This window comes from Esox lucius, chromosome 25 (assembly GCF_011004845.1).
Source record: "Esox lucius isolate fEsoLuc1 chromosome 25, fEsoLuc1.pri, whole genome shotgun sequence".
In the NCBI taxonomy this organism is placed as follows: Eukaryota; Metazoa; Chordata; class Actinopteri; order Esociformes; family Esocidae; genus Esox; species Esox lucius.
The window spans coordinates 8,301,827-8,323,628 of record NC_047593.1 but is presented as its reverse complement, the minus strand read 5'-3'; the positions used below and the strand labels follow the sequence as shown (position 1 = coordinate 8,323,628).

Here is a 21,802-nt window from a genome sequence, read left to right as displayed (position 1 = left end):
ACAGTTACCACAGAATATACATTCACCTTGTACAAAAAAAATTACATGCCCTGAAAATGGACTACTGCAATAACTAGTCAGATCATAATGAAATTAGCTTTTCAAAATGAAATTATTTGATCACATACTGTCACACGTTTACAGACAAGAAAATCGCTCCGTGAAGAAAAGAATGACGACAACAATGTAGTGACAATGCTGAAGAAATATACACCGGAGACAGAGACCACATGCCAATATGGTAGCGATCACATTCATGTAGCCTAGTTAAAAACAAGATTTGTTTAATGGTAATCATTTGTTGGCACTTCCAGCCTCAGCCAGCCTCACACCTGGGATTTTTTTTCTCCTTTAAGTGTAAATAGATAAGATCAGGTCACAATCCGGACACATTTCACAAGGCAGGTTTATACAGTGGTGAAATGTCTCAAGCAGTCTTTGAGGTGGTCGAAACAACGCAGATCCCAGGTATTTTATTTTAGAAGAGAAACAACTAAAGGACCAAGAAAAAGCTCACACCTTACATACACAATAAAATACAAAGACAGTCCTATGTTTTCTGTGCATGCGGAAGAAAGAGTTATCAGACACGTTTGTGACACCTTTACAATTTAGCATAAAAAAAAAATCACTTCACATTCCAGATAACATGCTGAAGTGTTTGGATTTGACTAGCAAGCTAACGAATATTCACTGAGAAATATGAGCAATGCAATTTGATCATCGACAGCGTTACTTTTCACAGAGAGGCAGGACACAAGTTGAATGCAGAGACGCTGCGTCGAACCCCTCCGGGGGCTACAACAGTCGTTCGCGGCGACTCCGTCGGTGGCAGCTTCGCTTTCCGCCGAGACTGCTGCCGTGTCTGCTGAGGTGATCGCCGGGGTGGCCGCTGAGCTGGCGGCGCGGCTGGCGGAGAAGAAGCTGAGCCCACCTGGAGTCCTGACGCTGGGCCCAATTCCGCCAGGAATAATGGCAGAAATTCTGCATATGGCCGCCGCTTCCAAAGCTCAGTCCGTGTGCACCAGAAGGCCCAGCTCGACACCCTCCCATCCAACTATAACAGGGCCCTTGCCAACATGTCATTGACTGTTGAAGTGCCACCCGGAGTCTGGGTAGGGTGAGAAGACACCTCGTGATAGTAGGGAGACTGCTTGTCCTCCTCGGGGACGACGTAGGAGCTCCTCTACATTTAAACGTAGCGGGGGTCGGTCATTCTGTTTTGTTTCAAGGAGAGGGCAGGACACAAATGCAGAGTGAAGGTAATGAAGGGTATTATTCCAAAAGACTTACTAAAACAAGGCGAAGTAGAAGATAACTGCCTTGCAAGGGACAACTCGTTTTTTCTCCCCTTGCTGGCTCAGGGAATCGAACTGGCAACCTTTTGGTTACTGGTGAGGCTTTAACCTCTGGACCACCCGCCAGTCCGATATGAGAACCGTAGAGTCACTCAATGTTTCTCGGTGTTAACATTCTCTAAGTTCTGCTTTATGTACTCATTGAATACTGCCGTTAAACCACACCTGTGCTTTCGAAGTCTGGGAGTTGTCTCCCGCAAGGTGTTCCTTTGTCTGCCACCAATTGAATGGGGCCATTATGTTTTCACTTGTATAGCTTTTCTTTGATCCTGAATCTTACTCAAAAGAAATGCCATCACTGTTTGGTCGTGGACAATATTTACAGTGCATGACAAAATGCAGTAACTACAGATATTATTGCCGGGATACAAAAGGGCGAAAAATGCACACAAATCTGCTCTGTGAGCACCTGCGAAATGTAACCAATAACTTATTAACAGGCAGTCCCCCCTTGATACATAGAGCTGACCCAATTCCTTGCCCAGAAATTGTCAGTCCACTAAAAGAATGGCCATTGACCAGGTGCATTTCCACTATCAATGTAGACGTATAAATACACCAAATCCTGTAGTACAGAGACACACTGCGAAAAAGACATCCGTCAAGACCCAGGTAGAAGTTTCTGTATTTTCCTCAGGTGTATAAATGTTAGTGACATTTTAAGTGTGTGGGGGGGGGTGTGCTTCCATTTCAAATACATTTATTTGGGGTTGAATCTGATTTACTGTTGGAATAGAATAAGGGGGGGGAGATAATTGCAATGTTTAAAGCATGCATTTGCTGTTTCTCTCATTTTTATGTCCCTCTCTTCCTCTCAGATTGATCATGGCCTGGCAGACTTTACATTGCTATTTCCTCCTCGTCCTCTCTGGGTCCACTGCCTCGTCATTCCCGACCATTGATGCAATCAGGGATCTGAGAGGAATATGGTTTGGCAACATATTCCCAAGACATGGACTCCATCTGCTTTATTGGTTTGTTGACCAATCAGACGTCAGCAGCAACTATGAGACCATCCAAACCAATTTCGATCCAGCCAGAGGTGACTATGGCTTTGGCTACTACAGTAACAATGACAGTTTCCTGCCAGTACTGACCAATCCTAAACGGGAAGCTTACTACTCAGTGGGGGATATCAGTAAGAAGAATTCTTGGGGATTGCCTGAGTATGTCACTGAAAGTTACTACAACTCTCTGAAATCTGGGGACAGAAACAGGGACCGGATCATTGTCCGGGTTGTCCAAGCCAATGGGTCAAATGAGTTCAAGTTGGACAAGGTCTTTGTCACGCAACTTCATCCGTTGAATGACAACCAAGCAAATATGATCGATCCAAATCACACGTACTTGGTTACATTCGACCTTTTACGAGAAATTCAAACATTACAGGTGCTAAGCAGAAGGAATGACACGTTGGCCGGTTTAGAGGAGTTTCTGACACAAGCGGGCTATCAAACGTGCCCAACGCCAGAATTCCGTGTTTGTTCTTCCAAATCCATTCGATTCCAAAAGCTTCAGATGGTGGACATTAAAACAGTGGACGATTGTGTTTTCCTGAAGCTCGATGTTCAACCGGCCATGAATGGCTATTTGAAAATGAGTTGGAGTAAACTGCCGAAGTCTATCATGGATCTTAACATGGTGGTGGCGCTTTTCAACGATGACACTAGCACAAACATGTTAGCCAAGTCCCCTGTTGGAAATGAGACGTCTGGAACCTCTGACGTTACCGTGGCTCTAACCTCTGGCCTTCAGGTCAGGCTCCTCAAACAGAAATCTCTCTGGGATGTAATGGAAAAGGAAATCTGGAGGGGTGCTGAATTTGACAGTTCATACAGCTTGATTCCAGTCAGCCTGAAAGGCTACGATGCCAGTCTGCAGCTGTACGCTAAAGACGGCTATGCTTGTGGTCGGTTGTTTGTGAAGACATCGTTCGTTGACTGGAAGGAGGTGTTTTATAAATCTTGGGTAGGGTTTTACTCGGGAAACAGCTTAAACAACAACAAATACTACACCTTTCAGTGGGCAGTTTCGTTTACTAAACAGTCTTGGTCAGAGGAGATACCGGCGTATGATGTCTATGTTTATGAGTCCAGAATGGCTATTGCACCAGGTGTCCAGGCTCGATTCATGATGTCTAAATACAATGAAGTTGCACGTACGGCAGCCTGGGGAAGTCAAACCTAATCAAATTCAGAGCAAATTCAGGGGTAAATCTTGGTAGAAAAAAGTATTTCATGTTTGAGTGTATCGACTTTTCCAAACAACAATATATCTGATCATAACGTCATTATTTTGCTTTATTTGGCTTTCTTGGTCCATTAATAATAATGCTAATTGTGAATTAATGCATGTATGTCAATGCAATACATTCTGCAAAATTAAAGTTAACTACATTTTATTTGATAACACATTGTAAAAATACATGCATTCATGTGGAAATAATGCATTAAACTTTTTTTTTGTTGCATGCTTCAATTCGAAATGAATCTTTTCAATTTGAAATAAATAGAAAACTTTTAACAAATGTAGTTTACATTTTTAGTAGTGCATGTTGTGAATTACTCTATGTATTGTGCCCCAAATCAAAAAAGCTGTATACTTATATTTCAAGTATTATGCACTTTTGATTGAGTATATCTTAATTGATTGAGTATATCTTAAGTATTCATGAACACTCTTCACAAAAATTTGTTATAATTATTCTAAAGTACATGATCTTAATTCTAATGTTTAAATACTATTTTGTGTACTAAATTACACCAAAAGGGTTTCCAAAAACAGAAGTAGTTTACGGCTTGGTCTGTCTTGGGGCTTTATAGAGTAAGATAATAATCTGTAAATGGTTTTAAACCCTAACCTGAAGTAGCAATATTTTTTCCAGTACAAAGTACAAGCAAACTGTTTTTCCAACATTGTAGACACATTGTTCCTCATTCCAGTGTGCAGTCTTGGAGGGGCCGGTCACTGCAGCCATCTGTTAGCTTAACTTACAAAAAAATCCATATGCTTCTTTTAGGATGATTTCAAGATTAAAATTGGTTAAGGTATTAGCCTAATACAAAAAGAAGAAAAAAAACTATCCCTGTCCTATATATTCAGGTCCTTTAATCTGACGCACAAAAGAAAAAGAATACCATTTCCATAGGGCTGTCAAGTACCTGAGGGGCGGGGTCTGCCTGGTGTCCATTCAGGCCCGATTGCTGGAGTGCTGCAAAGATGGTTGTGCTTATGTTACGTTCTCCCATCACCACACAGGAACTCTGAAGCTCTGCCAGTGACCATCAGGTTTGATTCCCTTCTCTAATTGGTTTGGCCGAGTGGCCAGCTCTAGGAAGAGTGTTGGTGGTTTCAAACTTGCTCCATTGAAGAATTCAGGAGTCCCCTGTGTTCTTGGGAAACTTTTATGCTGCGGAAATATTTTAGTAGTCTGAACTCGAGACAATTTCATCGACCTCATGGCTTGGTTTTGCTCTGACATGCAGTCAACTGTGTGACCTCAAATAGGCAGGTGTACCCTTTTCAAATCATGTCCAACCAGGTGAATTTACAATAGTTACCTCAAACCAAGTTGTAGAAACATTTAGAAGATCAGTGGGCACACGATGCACCTGAGCTCAATTTCAAGTGTCAGCAGAAAGGGTCTGAATACTTACGTAAATGAGTTTTTTCTTAATTTCATTTGCAAAAATGTCTATGATTGATGTGGGGAAAAAATGACTTAAATGCTATAATGGCTTTAACGTTAGAAAATGTGGAATAAGTGAAGGGGCCAGAATGCACTGTATCTATTGATGCAGCTTTATGTGAAAAGTTACCAAAAATCCATCCAGTGTCTGGAGTTGCCATCAACCGTTAATAAATGCTTCCTTTGAAATAACAATCATTAGCATCAACTACCCAAAAAGTACAATATATTCCGGGAAAGTCTATCATGAAAATTAACATTTTAAAAATAAGATCAAGCTAATGCAATTTACAGTTCAGTTTTTAAAACCTGTATTACACATTCAGGAAATGTGTACTGGTAGTTGTGAAACATGAAGTGGGACATACAAACACCAGCAGCAAATAAGACTCAAAGCAGCAGAGCTATTTTTTATGAATAATTTATTGCCAGTAGGAAAGCGTGAGCTAGTGGCAGTATTCAATAAAAACCTTAACAAGACCATAGCATTGCTCACACACACACAGACACCTGAAAAAGTCACGTGTCCATGGATAACTTTGCACTATAAATATATTGGGTCCCATTTTTGTGGTGGAAAAATAAAGAGGTTCCAAAGTCGCCATTTACAAACAAACAAATAAAAAATAGAACAACACAAGAATATGCAGTCGCTCATCGAAGACCCTTTTTGAAATGAGCAGGAGACAAACTTTTTACGGATACAATGTGTTTTGGAAAAGCAGCGCTCTTCTCTTTTTAAACAAGTTTCGGTTTTCTTTTCTTGTGAATGAAGGAACAGGAAGGCTGATAACGCCACACACCATTTAACTTGGTTTTTTTTCTCCTCAAAAATAAAAGCATAAAATATCTACAAAACCTAGTAAACCTTGAAATCAAAACTGTACATTTAAATTTACATTGAAAATGAATGAGGATTTGTATCAAAAATCAGTTTGCACGGTTTTACCTATACAAATACAGATATCACCTTTTTTTTCTCTTTTCAATTTCTGTGTTGAACGCTATTTTTTTTCTCACTTGTACATCTCAGTGTGCTTTTCTGTCAGACATTTCATTTGCATGATTGACATTTACCTAAAGCAACGGCACAGCCAACTGAAACGGGGGTATTTTTCCAGTACTGCAGGAGTTGGCCACATAGGAAGCTACAGGGTCCGACGATCTTCAATTATATCTACGTAGAGAAACTTCCGCCCAGCCAAGCTACCTTCACAGAGTAAGACCAGTCTCGACAACAGATCTCAACGCCCCCGGTTTAGATCAACAAATTCATTTTCCTGGGTGTGTAATGTGAAATGTGTGTACAATACATGGGGCGGGCGGGCGGGCGGGGGGGTGTTATGCTAGAGGTGTGGAAGGGATAGGGAGGGGGCGGGGTGTTCAGGCACTTTTGTTTGGATCCAGTGTCAGACTTCAGTGTGCTGTTGGGAGTCCAGTGCGGGGATGGCCAGCCGCTCGAAATGGCCCTCGTCGCCGCTCTCGTAGTCGCTCAGCATGACCTCTGACTCCTCGCAGCACGCCGACATGTCCGAGCAGGAGGCCGTGGACGTGTACAGGGACATGGACATGTTGTCCAGCGCCGGCGTGTCGAAGTCCCCCCGCCCATACCCCATGGGGTAGCCGCCCCGGTAGCCGCCGGCTCCGCCCAGGGTGGACGCCGGTGTTGTGGTGGCGTTGGTGTCGGTCGCGGAGCTGCCCGGGCCTCCCTCGGCGTCGCTAGGGCAATGGTGGTGCGGTAGGTACTGGTTAAGGCTGTAGAGCTGGGGGAGCGGCGGGCGCCGGCGCACACCGGAGGCCGAACCGGGGCTGTCCCTCCGCGGTGGTTCGAGGGTGTCGTAGCGGTCGCCGTACTCTGGCAGCGGCGGCGGGGGCGGGTCCTCGTGGGCGTGGAAATCCTCGGGCGGCGGCGGGAAGTCGCTCTCGATGTCGTAGCCGCCAGGGTAGTAGTCGGTGTCGATGGCGTTCGGGTCGCTGTACAGGGGGGCCGGGGACTCCACGATCTCATACTGCGGGAACTCCTGGATTCCAGGAAGTTGAACACTTGGCATCCAATCAGATGTGTCCCAGTGGTAGCCTATTGGACGGGACGCACACAGTTATACACAGAATTCACCCTATGCCTCAATCGAAGCACCCTTCTAAATGACAGTGAAGATTACATACAATTACTACACCAGGATGTTACGGTTATGAACCCACAACATGCATGTCACAAAACACTGAGGGATATTTGTTAAAATAAATCAAATAGAAATTCCACAATACTTTGTAAAGAATCCATGCACACAAAATAAATATTTTCTATCCTTGTGGGGACCAGAAAACCCATGTACCTTATCTCCTAAACCTAGGTCTTATCCTAATTTTTACATTGCTAGTCTTTGTCTGAATCTAATCTAGCCCTAACCCATTCCTTCTAAATGTAAAAAAATAAATAAAAGTAAAACTATATTCAGTTTTATCACAGACCTAACTCGTAAGCAAGAAATTGCAGTATTTCCCAATGAGGACTGGCAAAAAATTTGATTTGTCAGGTTTTACTAGCAGGGAATTCTGGACCCCACATGTATTGTCAAACCAGGACCAAACACACACACAAACACACACACACCCTTTGTAAATACACACGACACAATTAAACACACACACACACACAATGCAAACAAAGTGATTAAGTGGTAGAAAGCTCAAAACAGATTCCTTTTCCTTCTACATTTACTGAGTGGTTTTTACGCTCAGAACGTTTCAAAGTAAGCGTGAATGCGTGAATGAGATTAGTCATTTTCAAAGCACTGTTTCGAATGGTTTCTTTAAAGTTGGCTCCAAGTTGTCAGTGAGACACATCAAAGAATACTGAGTGATAATTCTACGCAATGTTGGAAAGCTGTAGTTACTGGGGGGAGAGGGAACACAGCAGCCCTTAAAGGGTTGACGCAAGGGATTTTCAGCAACGCTGATGTGACAAAATTAGACCCTTTTGAAGCACAAACTAGGCAACACACAGTAAGGTCAAGAGAGTTTTAGTTACGAATCCGTGTTTAGTTTGTAGCTTTTGAAACATCTTAACCAAATAATGTGTAATCATTACCAGTCTCATTTTGTCACAGCATTCACTTCATGCAAGGGATTGTTTGTTTGGTTGACAGGATGGGGGTTTGAGGGAGTGTGAAACAGCACTGGGCTTCAGGCAAACAAATGACAAAACGGTCACCTCTTGGGTTCTTGAGATCGTGAGCCAAACAAGACTCTTAAGATGAGGCGAGAAAGGACAGGAGAGAAGGAGAGAACAAGTCAAGTTAAGAACCTGAGAAAATGGTGAGCCCCGAACAAGGATGAAAAGAACACGTACCTCTCTGACCATGGTAACAAACTAACAATACAAACTAAAACAGAAACAGAAAAGCCGTTTTTCTTAAACAGTCAACTGAAGGGAGTGGGAGTTGAATAGAACGTCTTCTGAAGGGCATCCTGCTGCTCTGTTAATTAGCCAATTGTGTGATAAGACCTGATTTAAATGGCAGTTGGACAGATGCCAATGAGATGAGGGATATGACTGGATAAGGAAAAGGCATCCCAGAGGCCAAACTCGTCATCCTGACACCTAGGATGGAGCATGAACTACCAGACCTGTGTTCAAATACTATTGAAAACAATTTTACCGGCAGCATACTTAAGAGGTTTTGGACGGAAACCAAAGGGCTGCTCGTTCACATCCCAAATCAATTAAAATACAAATCAATTAAAATAGAAATACTTCAAATGTGTTCACTGAGCTTTTCTGGTGCATTTGAACCAACGGAAATTTCCAAAAGCCTCGCCCACCTAGTCCTCCAGCCAGGCGAACGCAGACACTCACATTACTTGAAATATTTAAAACAGCGCTTGAATCCAGGTCTGGCGATTTAAATGCCAAAACAAGGTAACAATCACAGATGCCTAGAATGTAGGTGATAGTAATAAAAGAGTACCTTCTCCTTCCACTGAGTCAACAACAGAGTTGACAAGGTGGATTGCCGTCACTATGGAGGCTTGTGAAAGGTAAGGTGAGGAAACACATGATAAGAATTCTACCATTAGTACAAATTATTTGGAATAAGAAACCCCACCAAAAAATGGGAAGTGCCTCGTTGCTTCAGGAAACACCCAACCAACGTTCGAGAAATGTTTCCCAAACCACAATTCTACTATTTTTCTTTCCTGTGTTGACTGAGGCATATGGGGTTTTTCGGTTGGGAGGGGTGTCGGACAAAGAGAGGACAGGGAGGTAAGTACTTTTGACTGCATGATATTGAAGGACGTCTACATTGGATGTTTGGGTTTCCATGGTTGGTCACAACACAGTGAGGGAATGGGACAAGGTGGAGAGGGTGGTCTGGTCTATGTGCAAGGGAACAGACAGCAACAAGATACGGTGATGCTAGGGGGTTGCCAGTATGGAAGGAAGGATCAGTGAAATTCTCAAGGAAAAAAAATGCCTTTCCACTTATGAAACCGAAGTCCTAATTCCCTAACAATGAGGTTGTATATTTGTGATGCATAAATCTATCCCAAATTCAGCAGGTTTAAACAGTTAGGTTCAGGGTAAGTACAGATGAAGGTTGAGGTGATTGATGGTAAACATTCCAATGTGAAAAGAGGGTGGATATGGGAAAAAAGCCATCATGTACTTTATACCCTCGCGTAATGCTCCTCGCAGTTTTCTTGAAACATCCTGAGGCTAAATTGTTTCAGGAGAAGCACGGGCAAAAAAAGAGAAATAAAGAAAAACAGAAAAGGGACATGCAAGTAAACAAATGAAAACAACAAATCAAAAGACTAGCATATTGTGATGCTAATGTGCTAAAGGGCTAATGCTATTTCCCACTTGTTACCTCAGTGGGCAAGCCTGAACATGCCTGTTTTGCAGCTAGCAAAAGTAGATGGGAGTAAGAACAGAAAAACACAAGACTACAGAAAGGCTTTTTTATGCCTGGAGAATCTCGCAAAACATTCACTTCGATCGCTTCCTTCTGTACCAAGGTGAATGACGACTTACAAGTTGGCCCCTAGTTAAAACCGTGTTCTGGGTCTGTGGACCGATTTGATCCAAATGGGAACTGAAGCCCCCGCAGCAAAGAGGGAGAGAAAAGAACACATGGCCGCCATGTTGGCCAATCATGGCATCCAAAGACAGAGGGTTAGCACACAGCATGTACACAAGTCAACAATAGCCAAGGGGCCTCGCTACTTGTTTGACAGCACAAGACCTGCTGTCAAACAAGAACCAGAAATGTTTAAAGCATTCCTTAGGTGTACTTTCCACTGCAAACATGCAAGAGCCTGATTAACTGCTTTGGAATTCTCATGGCTTTGTTTATTACAGACATTGGTCTACACAAGCAAGGCAAACAAATATATTTAGATTTACATTTAGTAAGTGAGTCCAAAAAATACATCTGGATATCTGTTTAGTACAAGTATTGGTTTGCAAAATAACCAAACGTCATTTGTTCGCATGGGGTTGTTAATTGATCTGGTCAACGTATAAGGATATTTATCAATAAAAACAGGCGAAAAGGTTGGCCATTTCACAGATACGTACCGTTGTCATCACAAGACTCGGACTGGAAAGAGCTGAGGGACTGGACCTCTGACATACTGCCCCTGGTGTTGTAGTGACAGGCACTGTCTTCCACTGGCTTCTTGGTCATACAAGGATCCAGGTCGACTACTTTAGCTGGAGTAAAGAGACACACACCCAGACAGACAAACAAACACAGACAGTAAGTAGCAAGTACACATCCTGTAGCCTAGGAATGAAAGAGAGCTTTTGTGTCTTGGCTTTAGTAAGAGACACTCGTTTTTGTGCAGGTAATTCCACAAAGGATCTTAAAAAACCTGGATTACAGCCTTGCCTCTTTGCAGGAACTCCTAGAGAGCTTGTGAGAGTTGAAGCACTCTGAAGCCGATTGCATCAAGCTTTTCTGCTTGATGCACTGTTTCTTCAAGCCAGAACCAATGCGCTTGTAGCAGAGCGGAATGAACACAATTAACTTGTAGAGTACAGACCTGCCACAAGTAGTCGATAAAACGTTGAAATGCATGCATATTCAACCATCCATCTCTCCAACTCAGAGAGCAAAGCTAATTTGCGCTGCCATTTGCAAATACGTTTTTGAAATATTAATCTGAAATAAAGTAGCATTACTGAGTAAAGTAGCATTACCATCATAATCATAGTCCCAGCTCGGCTTCTGAATAGAGTCGCTGTCAGAGACCGAGTTGGACGGCGGCGGCGGCGGCAGGTTCGGCGCCACGCTGCACACCGCCACAGTCTTGCGGTGTCCGTGCGCCGTGTCTGGGTTGAACGTGCTGAACTCGGGGTGCTCGGGGATGGCCGAGCCCTCGAACGAGTTGCGGTCCAGGTTGTTGCGCGAATCGCTGGGGATGCTGGGTGTGTAAGAGATCGGCCGCACGGGCACCTGCGGCGGGACGTCCGAGTAGATGTTCTTGCTGAACTTGACGTCGAAATAGGGACGCTGGAGGAAGGAGTGGGGTGCTCCTGGGTTGCGCTTGTCGTCGTCAGACTTGGACCTCCTTCGGCACACCCTCTTCCGGACCACCACGAACAGGAGGACCAAGAGGAAGATTGAGGCCACGAAGACCACGATGCCGATCACTTCTTCGAGGCCGATGTTCCAGGAGGTGGAGACAAACTCGTTGCGGACCTCCGAGCGTAGATCGCAGAGTCGCCCGCTGTAGCCCAGGGAGCAGTTGCAGCTGTACGAGCCGTACGTGTTCTGGCACTGGCCGCCATTGGAGCAGGGATTCTTCGTGCACTCGTCCACATCGCTGAGGCATCTGGAGCAACAACAAGGGAGAGTTTAGAGAACACGACGCTAGTTGCAGGACAAGCGTTGCCAAAGTAACAAGAAGTGTCAGTTACCTGTCACCCTGGAATCCCTGATCACACTCACAGACAGGACCGTCCAGGCTGTCTATGCACTTCCCGCTGTTTTTACACGGGTTGTCTGTGCAGTATGGTCCCACCTGGCAACTGCAGTGGAAGATAAACAGAAATAAACCAAAGCGTAGTGACAAATGACCTCACCACTTCCTGATCGTTCGCTGATTCGATCCATACTTCATTTTTCGAGAGTTGCCGATACGCGTTCAGGGATTTTAATGCTGCGAGAATGCTCGATACCCATTTCCTACAGATCAATGGTTCCAGTTTTTTTTTTTTTTTTTATCTACAGGAGTCTGGACTGGATCGTCATTTCAGATTGAGCTGACAGATTGCCGACACGTGTTACTCTTGATGGAAAATACTGAGCCCCGGATATCAGCAAATTCGTTTTTTAATGGAATTATGGATTTCGGAGCGAAGATACAATAAGTCAATTCCACAAAACATGGCCGTACGGAATACTTTTGAGAACATGAAATGTGAACATCTGAAATTGGTAAGGGGGCATCGTTTCAAAGGCTCATATCATTCTTATAACAACTAAGTCCCGCATATGATACACGTCTGCGTTATCGGCAAACCGTCAGATATATCCGAGCTCCCGAATACTCAGTTCTGTGCTTATCCTCAAATGGGCGCTATGTTCACAAAAGGTGTCGTTTTAATATCCGTTGAAGGAACGGGTCTGTACCGTTGTCCGGAGTACTGTCCACGGCACTGGCAGTAGAAATCGTCTTCGCGTGGAACGCACGTGCCCCCGTACAGGCAGGGGTTGGAGACACATGGGCTGATGCCAACCTCACACTGAGTGCCCATGAAGGAGGCCGTGCACTTGCAGAAGTAACCTGAGGAAAGCGCAGACAATGTGTGAGGATCAAGTCAGGCCATGGTTTTGTCAATTCATGTTTTCCCCTTGACCGGGGGAACTATTGTGGCTGCAAGACATCAGGGAGGTGTGTGTTAGATTATACGGTCAGAAAATTTTTTAATTCGATTATTGAGATTAGTGGTGTGCTTTAGCTTTGGTTAAAGAAGCAGAAGTTTAGAGCACCAGGTCGCAACCTTCTAATAACAAAATGTTAAGGATATTCCAAAAAAGTCCAAAGGGGAGTTTTCGTACCTCCGTGGGCCAGTGAGGAGCAGCTGCCCCCGTTTGTGCAGGGGTTGCTGGAGCAGGCGTCGGCGGGGGCCAGGGCGCACCCGGGCGTCACGTCCACCACGTCTTCCAGCAGAGCGTGGGAGCGCCGCGCCTTGGTGTTGAGCGGCAGCTCCTGGCCGTTGAGCGCGATGGCTTCCACGCAGCCCCGGAGCCCGTTGGTGACGGGCAGGCTGTGGCCGTGGCGGCCGGCGGCTGAAGTGGCGTGCTGGCGCACGTGCCCGCCGAAGTAGACACTGTTGTCCAGGTTGAGCGTGCGCAGGGTTCCGGGCGCTGTGCCCGAGGCGGCGTGCACCCGGTCCAGGACCAGCTTGGCGTAGTTGCCGTCCACCTCGAGTGTGACCGTGTGCCAGTTGCCGTCATTCACCTGGGTGCTGTGTATTGAGACGATGCCCGGGCCGCTCCCACAGTCAAACTTATATTGCAGTCGGCCGTTCACAATCTGACAGAGGGAGAGGAGCTGGTTAGGTACGACGTAACACCAGACACAAACCCCTACCTTTATGCAAAGCGACATTTGAAGATCCAAAAGGGATTTGCAATATATTTTTGCCTTTTTCATCTGGCGAATATGGGGCCACCAGAACTTTGCTTATACCTTGAGCTGCATCATGGGAGGATTTGTCTCATTCGCTAGTGCAGTCTATAAGAAGGGATATTTTTTGAATAACTACTCTAACTATCTTGAAGTATTACTGTACTTAGACATAGACAGGCTGTGGAACCATGCATTCCAATAAGGAGCAGGCTACATCCTAAACGGCAACTTAAAAAGCAGGAAGAAACGGATTGCACGTGGCCCGGAATGTTCCACTGACCCTCTGGGACTAAGACTCGGATTCCCCCCCGGAGAGGAATGTGTGAGAAAGCGCTTTCCGCTCCCCTCCCAGGGCTCCTCAAAATAGTTCCCTGCTGTGTGTTGTTGCACACAGACAGCCACTGCATTTTCCCAGAAGCCTTTCACGTGGAGGGGACCACCAGTAAGACAGAAAGGGTGGCTCCCAGGGGAAGTCCTGCTTATCAGGCGGTTTTCTACACGGGACAATGCGGGCTAATGGGTAGAATTGCCAGGGGGAGCGGGAGCTGAAGCGGCGGACGCTTTGAACAAGTAGGGTAATAGCCCTGGTACAGACAGAGAATGTGGGGTTCGTTTATTAGGCTGTCATTCCAACGCTGGAAAAAAAAGACCCGAAATTCATTAACGAAATGAATCGCTTTCCGGCGCTTTCTCGACTCACCTCCAGGATGCTGTAGTCGGTGCCTTTGGCGTACATGACAGTGGCGTGGCTGGAGAAGGTCCTCAGTCTGAGCGAGAGCTTCATCTCCTCCTTGTTCTCGTTCTCCATCAGCCGGTACTTGACGTAGCCCGACCCGCTGAAGGTCAGGGAGTGGCCGTCTGGGAGGAGGGGGGACGGGTTAGTGCAATGCAGGAGGGAGTGGAAGAGCAGGATGAGAAGAAAGGCAAAAAAAAAAAAAGAAAAGAAGAGGAGTGAGAGGGAGAGAGAGAGAGGGGCCGTGAGAAAGAAGAGGGAAAGGAGAGAGAATGGGATTTTTTTTTTTGTTGAAAAAGATAGGAGGGAGAGAACTGGGCAGGTAATTATAGATAACAATGATCCGCAAAGAAACGGAACATACTGTAGGTTTGTATAATCATCGGACAGCTTCCTCTCATTATTTACATCAAAGAGGAAAGAGAGAGGAAGAGAGACAGAGAGGGAAGGCCAGAAAGTCACATGACGAGATGGTGCGAGGTGGGTGGTCTTACCGGAGCACTTGCCCTGCTTTCCGCCATCTGGACAGGCACAGCTATACTTGGCTTCCTTCTGGTCTGCCACGCATTCCATGCCCTCTGGACAGGGGTTGGCATCGCACAGCTTGTTCACCATAGGGCATTTGCCACCTGAAACAATATACCCGGGTACATGAGTCAAGCAGTTGGATGGCATGAGGCCGGTGGGAGGTGTGTGTGTGTGTGTCCATCTTGGTTAACCATCTGTACCTTCACATTGACACTTGGCCGTGCGAATGTGCCGCGGCGTGACGAAGCTAAGGCGGGCCGTGCTATAGGTGGACATGGCCGCCTTGTCCAGGCCGACCGCCTCGTCGCAGAAGCGCAGCGGGCAGTCCACGCCGGCGCACAGCTTCTTCACCACGCGCACGATGCGCACGCCCGTCATCTCCTCGATGACCGCCGCCGACGAGTTCAGCTTGCGGAAGACGACCTGAGGAAAACCAGGGCGCGTTCTTTTTTATGAACAGCGGAAAAGACTTGGCGCCCGTTACGAAGACACTTATTCGGGTTAGTAGGACTTCGCTAAACGAAGCAAATGGGTTAGGTCTACAGTCCTTCTGGTGAGCTTGCTGGAGGTCATTTTAGTGCTTGTCGCCTCAGAATATCACGTGTCATTATTCTTCAACAGTTATAATCAGTGAAAATACTGTAAACAGTCATTCATTTGGCTCTCTGGTTATAAGGCGAAGTAATAAACGAGCACCATTTAAAAACGCCTTCATAAATAAAGTGCCCAATTCTGTGTTATGCTATAGCTAATATCACAGTCATCCTCATTAGAATGCGGAACATACACAACCAGTGTTTTAAACACAATCCCTCCCCATGGGAGGGATGAACACAGTGCGGTTTTAATGGTTGCTACCTCCTGTGGCTGATAGGGACTCCCGGACTTCTCCAGAGCCAGCAGGACGTCCAGGTCTCCTGTCCCCTGCTCCGAGGGCTGTAGGCTGACCAACTGCACCTCGCTTCGCCGCACCCCGGCGATGTTCCTCAGCGCCCGCTGAAACGTGCGCCAGTAGTCCCCGACGAACTCCTCGGGCGCGATGGAGGCGAAGCGCACGGCGATGGAGTTGTCCAGCGCCTGGCGCGTCGCCTGGCGCACGTGGACGTTCACGTCCGCCGTGGCCGTGAAGCGGCCGTCCGTGACCGTGACGTTGAGGGGGTAGTGGCCCGCGTCGAGCGGGAGCCGGGCGATGACCTTGCCGTCCGAGGCGGAGACGGTGAACGGCGCGGCGGCGCCGGACGACCCCGGAGCCAGGCTGTACGTGAGGGTGTCGTAGATGTCCTGGTCGGTGGCGTGGATCTTGCCCAGCACGCCTCCGGGGTATTCGTCGCCGGCGACGGAGATGTAAATGTCAAGCGGGAGGACGGCGGGCGGGTAGATGCTCTCGTCGATGACCCGGACGCTGACATAGGCCGCGGAGAAGAGCCGAGGCTTGCCGTTGTCCGCTACCTACAGGGAGCGGAGAAACACTTAATTACCGCTGCAGAGGCAAAGAGAGAAAACAATGCAGAGAAAGAGGAACGCCGCGGGTTCGGACTACAGCTTTCAATAGGACACTCCTGGCATGATAAGACCTCGTACTCTGAGCTGGTTCTTAAATGTCTCCGTATTAAGGACAACCTATGCCTGTTTTCGTCTATCTGGTTGTCCCAATTATTATATTCAACATGTTCCCGGGTGGACGTCCAAAATGCCACAGCCCCTATTTTGGGGGCTGAGTTGCTGTACAATTTCTTTGCAATTATTAGACCGAATTTTACACCTACATTTAAGTAATTTAACAAGCATGACAAGAGTGAGTGCATATATTCCTACTTTCTTTTACTCAACCCCCTGCGGGAATCAAACCTGCAGCCCTGGACTCGATGTGTTTTATCACCCAACTTCCTTCAGGTAGATATTTTCATTTGTTTTACCAGATCCTTTGTTTATCTTCCCAGGGTGTTACAAAAACACAGTGCAGCAAATCCCAGGACAGTAAGAGTCAAAGCATCCCTGCCATTCCTTTTGGATGAACACTTGCTCGCTGTGGCATTTTCTCACCTGCAGGGGGAGCTTGTGCTCCTCCAATCTCCTCAAGTGAATCTCCCTAGTCATCAACGCTCAAGCCAAAATGCTTGACCTGGAGAACGACCAACAGCTGACGACGTGCTTAGGCAAACACGCCTCGCCGTGGATTTCAATGACGTTCCGCGCCTCTACAGATGCTGCGGCGTACAACAAAAAGACGGCAAACACAACAATCGAACCGCTTACATCTGACGTGCTCGAAGGGGACCGCTGAATATTCATATAGAAATGTGTGTCAAACAGACACGACTGTCGGTCAGCGGAATAGGGAAACCGTGGCAGCTCAATTTCTTGGTTTTCTATCCGGAATGTTCCGAACTGTCTGTGGGTCTAGAAATCGCACTCTCTTTCTCGTCCGCCTACTCCTTCCCTCCTCCGAGAGAGGGGAGAATAGTTCACCGTCCAAACACACGCCAGCTGGCTACGCTGCTCTCCAGTACGCCTCTCATGTGTGATAATGTGATATTCCGTCATGCACTCTGACACCCCCCCCCCCCCCCCCACCCCCACCCGTTGGGAGAGAGGGCAGAGGGATTTTAGAGTACATTATTATTCTTTTGGTTTCGACGCTATTGTTAGACATCCTGTCATCATTGGGGGGTTTCTACGAGTGGTTTATCGTAGCGGGCAGGTGCACTGGAGGACGGCCTACACAGGAGGGAAAGCAAGGGAGAGAGAGACTCGGACAGAGCGGGATAAAGTGAGGACTCGAAAGCCGTGCCTTTGCCCACTGAACTCACCTGGACAATAAGGACGTAGTGCTCCTTGGGCTTCCTCTTCAGCTGCCCCACCACAAGCAGCGCCCCCTGCTGGTTCACCTCGAACACGCCGCCCTCGTTGCCGTCGACCACGGAGAAGGCGAACGGCGGCCCATTGTGCGTGGCGTCCCGGTCGCTCGCCGTGAGCTGGAGAATGCTGGTCCCCATTGGTCGGTTCTCCTTCGAGAGGGAAGGAAGCGGTTTAGGCTTGTTCAAGTGTTCGAGGTGACACACAGTGTAAAGCGCGCTTGTTACGCTTTCAGGCGTGTGTGAAAGAGGGGGAACGGGGAATGCGACGCGGGATGCAATCTTGTGAAGCAATCTCTATTCTTTGAGGACGCTGTCATTTTTGTCAGCAGGTGAGCTTGCGCCACTACCAAGTCCCCATATCAAACTTCACAGTATCTCCCAAATTACATTTCTGGTTTTCACTGTTGGCTCTTCGAAACTCGAGAGGAAGAAGCCCGGCCATGCATAAGACATCCCTGTTTCTCCTACCGCTTCCATCTGCCGGGCCGATTACCTCCTCTTCCTTCGCTTCCACACCCTCCTCTCGACCTCGGTCGCCCCCACGCACCCCCCACCACCCAATCCGCCCCTCCTCTTTCCCCTGATGGCCTCCCTCCGTCCCCGCCCCCTCACCTGGACGATGAGGCTGTAATTGGCCTGGGCGAAGAGGGGCGGGTTGTCATTGACGTCCGACACGTCGATGTTGACCGTGGCGCTGCTGGACCGGGCCGGAACGCCGTTGTCCGACGCTAGCACAGTCAGGGTGTATCCCGATGTCTGGGGGGGGGGGGGGATGTGAGGGAGGGGGGAGGAAGAAAATTAGCACTTCGATCATTTCCTGTAATGCTTGTGTAAGCGATAATACAACCCCGACAGCGAAACCCGGCTGTGCTTTTAGCTTTGATTGAGTCTACAGTGCAATTAACGTGTCTCAGAAGAGTGAACTGGATGTAACGCAATGCCCTCACACACACGCGCGCACGCTCTACTTTGTTTCTCACGTACCGTCTCTCTGTCTAGCTGCCGCGCCACCTTGACCTCGCCCCTGATTGGGTCGATGGTGAACGGACTGCCCTGGTTCCCGCCCATGATGGAGTAGCGCACATGGTTATTGGAGGGCCCGTCCGCGTCCTCCGCCATCACCTGCATGGCCCCGAGAGGTCAGGGGGGGGGAGAGGAAGAGTTACGGCCGGCCGCCCGAGGACGACGCGTGGACAGACGGAGACATTCAACACACACCTGGAGACCACGGGACACAACGTATACACACACACACACACACACACAAATACACACACCTGCCCTGTATTAAATGAGCTCCCAGGGGAAATCAGCGGATGGAGATGTATTTAAATGTAATTTTGCCACAGACGATTTATAGTGAAGCTGATTAGACACGTGTGCCGATGGTAATTGACACTGGTGGGGGGGGGGGGGGGCATCAGCAGGTTTGGAGGGGATGAGCCGTTTTATGTGTGAAAAACTAAAAGGAGGGAAACCGAAGCGTGGGACATGCAGAAGAGAATGAGAAGGGGTGGCGTGGGGGGGGCAGTGCGAGGGGGAGGGCTTTACGAGTCACCTGTCTTTAATTAAATTGCCTGTGTGCCTGTTATAGCACACCAAGCATGAAGTGCACAGGTACGTCGTCATTCTACCCGGCAGAAGGCGATGCCACGGCCACTGATATGTGACGGACAGAGACCGAGGGGCAGAGAGAAAGCGGGCACGAGGGGAGAGACAAAGAGGAACGAGAGAGAGAGAGAGAGAGAGAGAGGTGAAAACAGCACGCACTGACGTGCTGAAAGTGTTGAAGACCGAGACCTAAGTGACACAGAGAGCAGTGATTGAAAACCAGTTATTATGACGCGGGGGCGGAAAATGACACCATAACGGGGAAAATGAGGATGGCGGTCCTCCTCTAAGGTCCTCCTCTAGCAGTTCGCCAGATCTAATCCCCGAGCTGGGAAGGTGTTTGTGGCTCCAGGGAGACACCGGAGCGAATGGTCGCCCCGTCGCTCGACTCACCGCCAACACCGTCTTGCCCGGCTCGGCGTCCTCGGCGACCACGGCAGTGTAGGTGGACTGGCTGAAGGCGGGGCTGTTGTCGTTGACGTCCGTCAGGTTTATGTTGACCGTGGCCATGTCGCTGAGGGACGGCGTGCCACCGTCGGCGGCCTCCACCGTCAGGTAGTACTCATGGGACGCCTCGAAGTCCAGCGGCTCGATGATGAAGATGTCGCCTGGCGGGGTGAGAGTGACCGGGGGGGGGGGGAGAGGCGATGTCAGAGTTGGAGAGGTGCTGGTTGGGGGGAAGGGGGGGGGGTGGTGGGGGGCTGGAAGGAGGACGTACCGGTACGAGGGTCCACGCTGAACATCCCGTGCTCGTTCCCGCTCACGATGGCATAGGAGATCTCCCCGTTGGCCTCCACGTCCCGGCTGGCGGCGTGCACCCGGAGCACCTGCGTGCCCACCGCCACGTCCTCCGCCACGGCCGCCACGTACTCGCGGCGCTCGAACACGGGCGGGTTGTCGTTGATGTCCAGCACGGAGACGGTGACGCGGCACAGCGACGAGAGGCGGCGAGGCGCGCCGCGGTCGGTGGCCCGCGCCTTGAGCTCGTAGACGGCCTGCGCCTCCCGGTCCAGGGGTTTCCCCAAGGAGATGACACCGGTGCGCTCCTCCACGGAGAAGTGGCCGTCGGCCGAGTCGGCGAGCGAGTAGAGGATGTCGCCATTCAAACCTGGGGGGGGGGGCAAGGGAGAAACAGAGACGATAAAAACTCTAACTAAAATGTGTAAAACCTGAAAAGAAACCGGGAAAGAAGTAGAGAGACATTCATTTGATTGGCTGTTCACTTTTGGGTTGACGCGAAAAAATCGACAGTAAACACCCAGGCATCGCATGATATAATCTGCATAAATCGTATAGCCTTTTCACAGCCACACGGGCGCTCCCGGAAACCGTCTGCTCTAAGCCGCTTCGACCAGTTATGCCTCTTTCGCCCGCCGAAATCATTAATGAGGCAAACATGCGAGGTGCAGCGGCCCTGTAATACCGCCTCGCCTCTTCCCGGCAGGGGCGGCCCGGCGACGAGACAGAGACGGATGCGTAGGAGAACCATAATGCATTTCTGCAGGTGGCTCGGCACTCGGAAGATGGATGTCTTTATATTCACATATATCAGGTAACTCGCTCGCTTGTCCCGCTTACACACACACACACACACCTCCGCGTGTCTCATTAAGGAGCCTCGTCCCATGTCCCCAATGGTTCCGTAGTAGACCATGTTTCACCGCTGGGGAAGCCTGCGGCGGCCAGCTTTATTGCCATCCGCTGGTCCCAGCGAAAATTGCTTAATGACAGTTAAGTGGATCTCGCCAAATCATTTAGCAATCTCCACTCCCTTCGCCAGACGTGTCCTTTTTATGCAGCCGACTCTGGGTCCCTTCTACCGCCACAGACGGGGTCCAAGGGTGTCATTCAATCAGTATTCATTTATGAACCCTATACTTGATCAAACGCCTCCTATCATATATTTTAGGAAGAAACCTAGAGAGGACCCAGGCTCAGAGGGGTGACCAGTCCTCTTCTGGCTGTGCCGGGTGAGATATTAAGAGTCCAATTGGAATAATTAACAAATGCATGTGGGCTACATCCAGAGTGTATTTAAATTAAGACTAGGTCAGAATTATGACCAGATGGACAAGGAGAGGGACAGCAACGGGCACCCCAAACCCGGTACTCCGCAGGTGTGGACCAGGACCTCATGTCCTCCTAAAGTTTAAAACGGGAGGAGACTGGGAAAATTCAGAAAGTCCATTCCTCATATCAACAACGATTTATAGTGGAGAAGGAGAACTTAGTGAGGAAGGAGAACTGACCCAATCCCCCAGCACATTAGTATAACAGCGTAAGACCTTGGAACTGAGATGGGGGGGGGGTCCGGCAACACTGTGGCCCTACCCGGGGGAGGCCCCAGACAGGGCCCAACAGACAGGAAATCAATCCACCC

The 21,802-nt window shown here is 48.4% G+C and overlaps 2 protein-coding genes across 12 annotated transcripts in view; one reads left to right on the top strand and one right to left on the bottom strand.

Annotated features, from left to right (window-relative positions):
• The first annotated feature begins 141 nt into the window (after positions 1–141).
• On the top strand, positions 142–3,812 carry LOC109615129. Of its 4 annotated transcripts, XM_020043659.2 has the most exons (3): positions 142–468; positions 746–1,262; positions 2,177–3,812. In XM_020043659.2, exon 3 carries the CDS (start codon positions 2,184–2,186, stop codon positions 3,543–3,545), a length of 1,362 nt encoding a protein of 453 aa, XP_019899218.1. In that variant the 5' UTR covers positions 142–468; positions 746–1,262; positions 2,177–2,183; the 3' UTR covers positions 3,546–3,812. The 4 variants fall into 4 exon arrangements, with proteins under 4 accessions (XP_019899218.1, XP_034146963.1, XP_034146962.1 ...); XM_034291072.1 differs by having other exon boundaries at positions 142–1,115; XM_034291071.1 differs by having other exon boundaries at positions 142–1,262.
• A 1,639-nt stretch (positions 3,813–5,451) lies between these two features.
• fat1a (FAT atypical cadherin 1a) overlaps positions 5,452–21,802 on the bottom strand; it is a 76,005-nt gene continuing 59,654 nt past the window's right edge. For 3 of the 8 annotated variants that reach the window (XM_020043833.3, XM_020043832.3, XM_013131870.4), the window contains 17 exons: positions 20,141–20,530; positions 19,816–20,030; positions 18,796–18,933; positions 18,424–18,567; positions 17,764–17,961; positions 15,812–16,402; positions 15,154–15,376; positions 14,920–15,054; positions 14,393–14,550; positions 13,119–13,596; positions 12,690–12,843; positions 11,975–12,085; positions 11,255–11,889; positions 10,631–10,765; positions 9,018–9,077; positions 8,261–8,296; positions 5,452–7,123 (listed from right to left, as the gene is read on the bottom strand). In XM_020043833.3, coding sequence (XP_019899392.2) covers positions 6,456–7,123; positions 8,261–8,296; positions 9,018–9,077; positions 10,631–10,765; positions 11,255–11,889; positions 11,975–12,085; positions 12,690–12,843; positions 13,119–13,596; positions 14,393–14,550; positions 14,920–15,054; positions 15,154–15,376; positions 15,812–16,402; positions 17,764–17,961; positions 18,424–18,567; positions 18,796–18,933; positions 19,816–20,030; positions 20,141–20,530 — 4,469 coding nt within the window. In that variant the 3' untranslated portion in view covers positions 5,452–6,455. Of the gene's footprint in view, positions 7,124–8,260; positions 8,297–9,017; positions 9,078–10,084; positions 10,146–10,630; positions 10,766–11,254; positions 11,890–11,974; positions 12,086–12,689; positions 12,844–13,118; positions 13,597–14,392; positions 14,551–14,919; positions 15,055–15,153; positions 15,377–15,811; positions 16,403–17,763; positions 17,962–18,423; positions 18,568–18,795; positions 18,934–19,815; positions 20,031–20,140; positions 20,531–21,802 lie in introns of those variants that run through there. The other 5 variants (XM_020043835.3, XM_013131873.4, XR_002196155.2 and 2 more) reach the window with 4 other exon arrangements.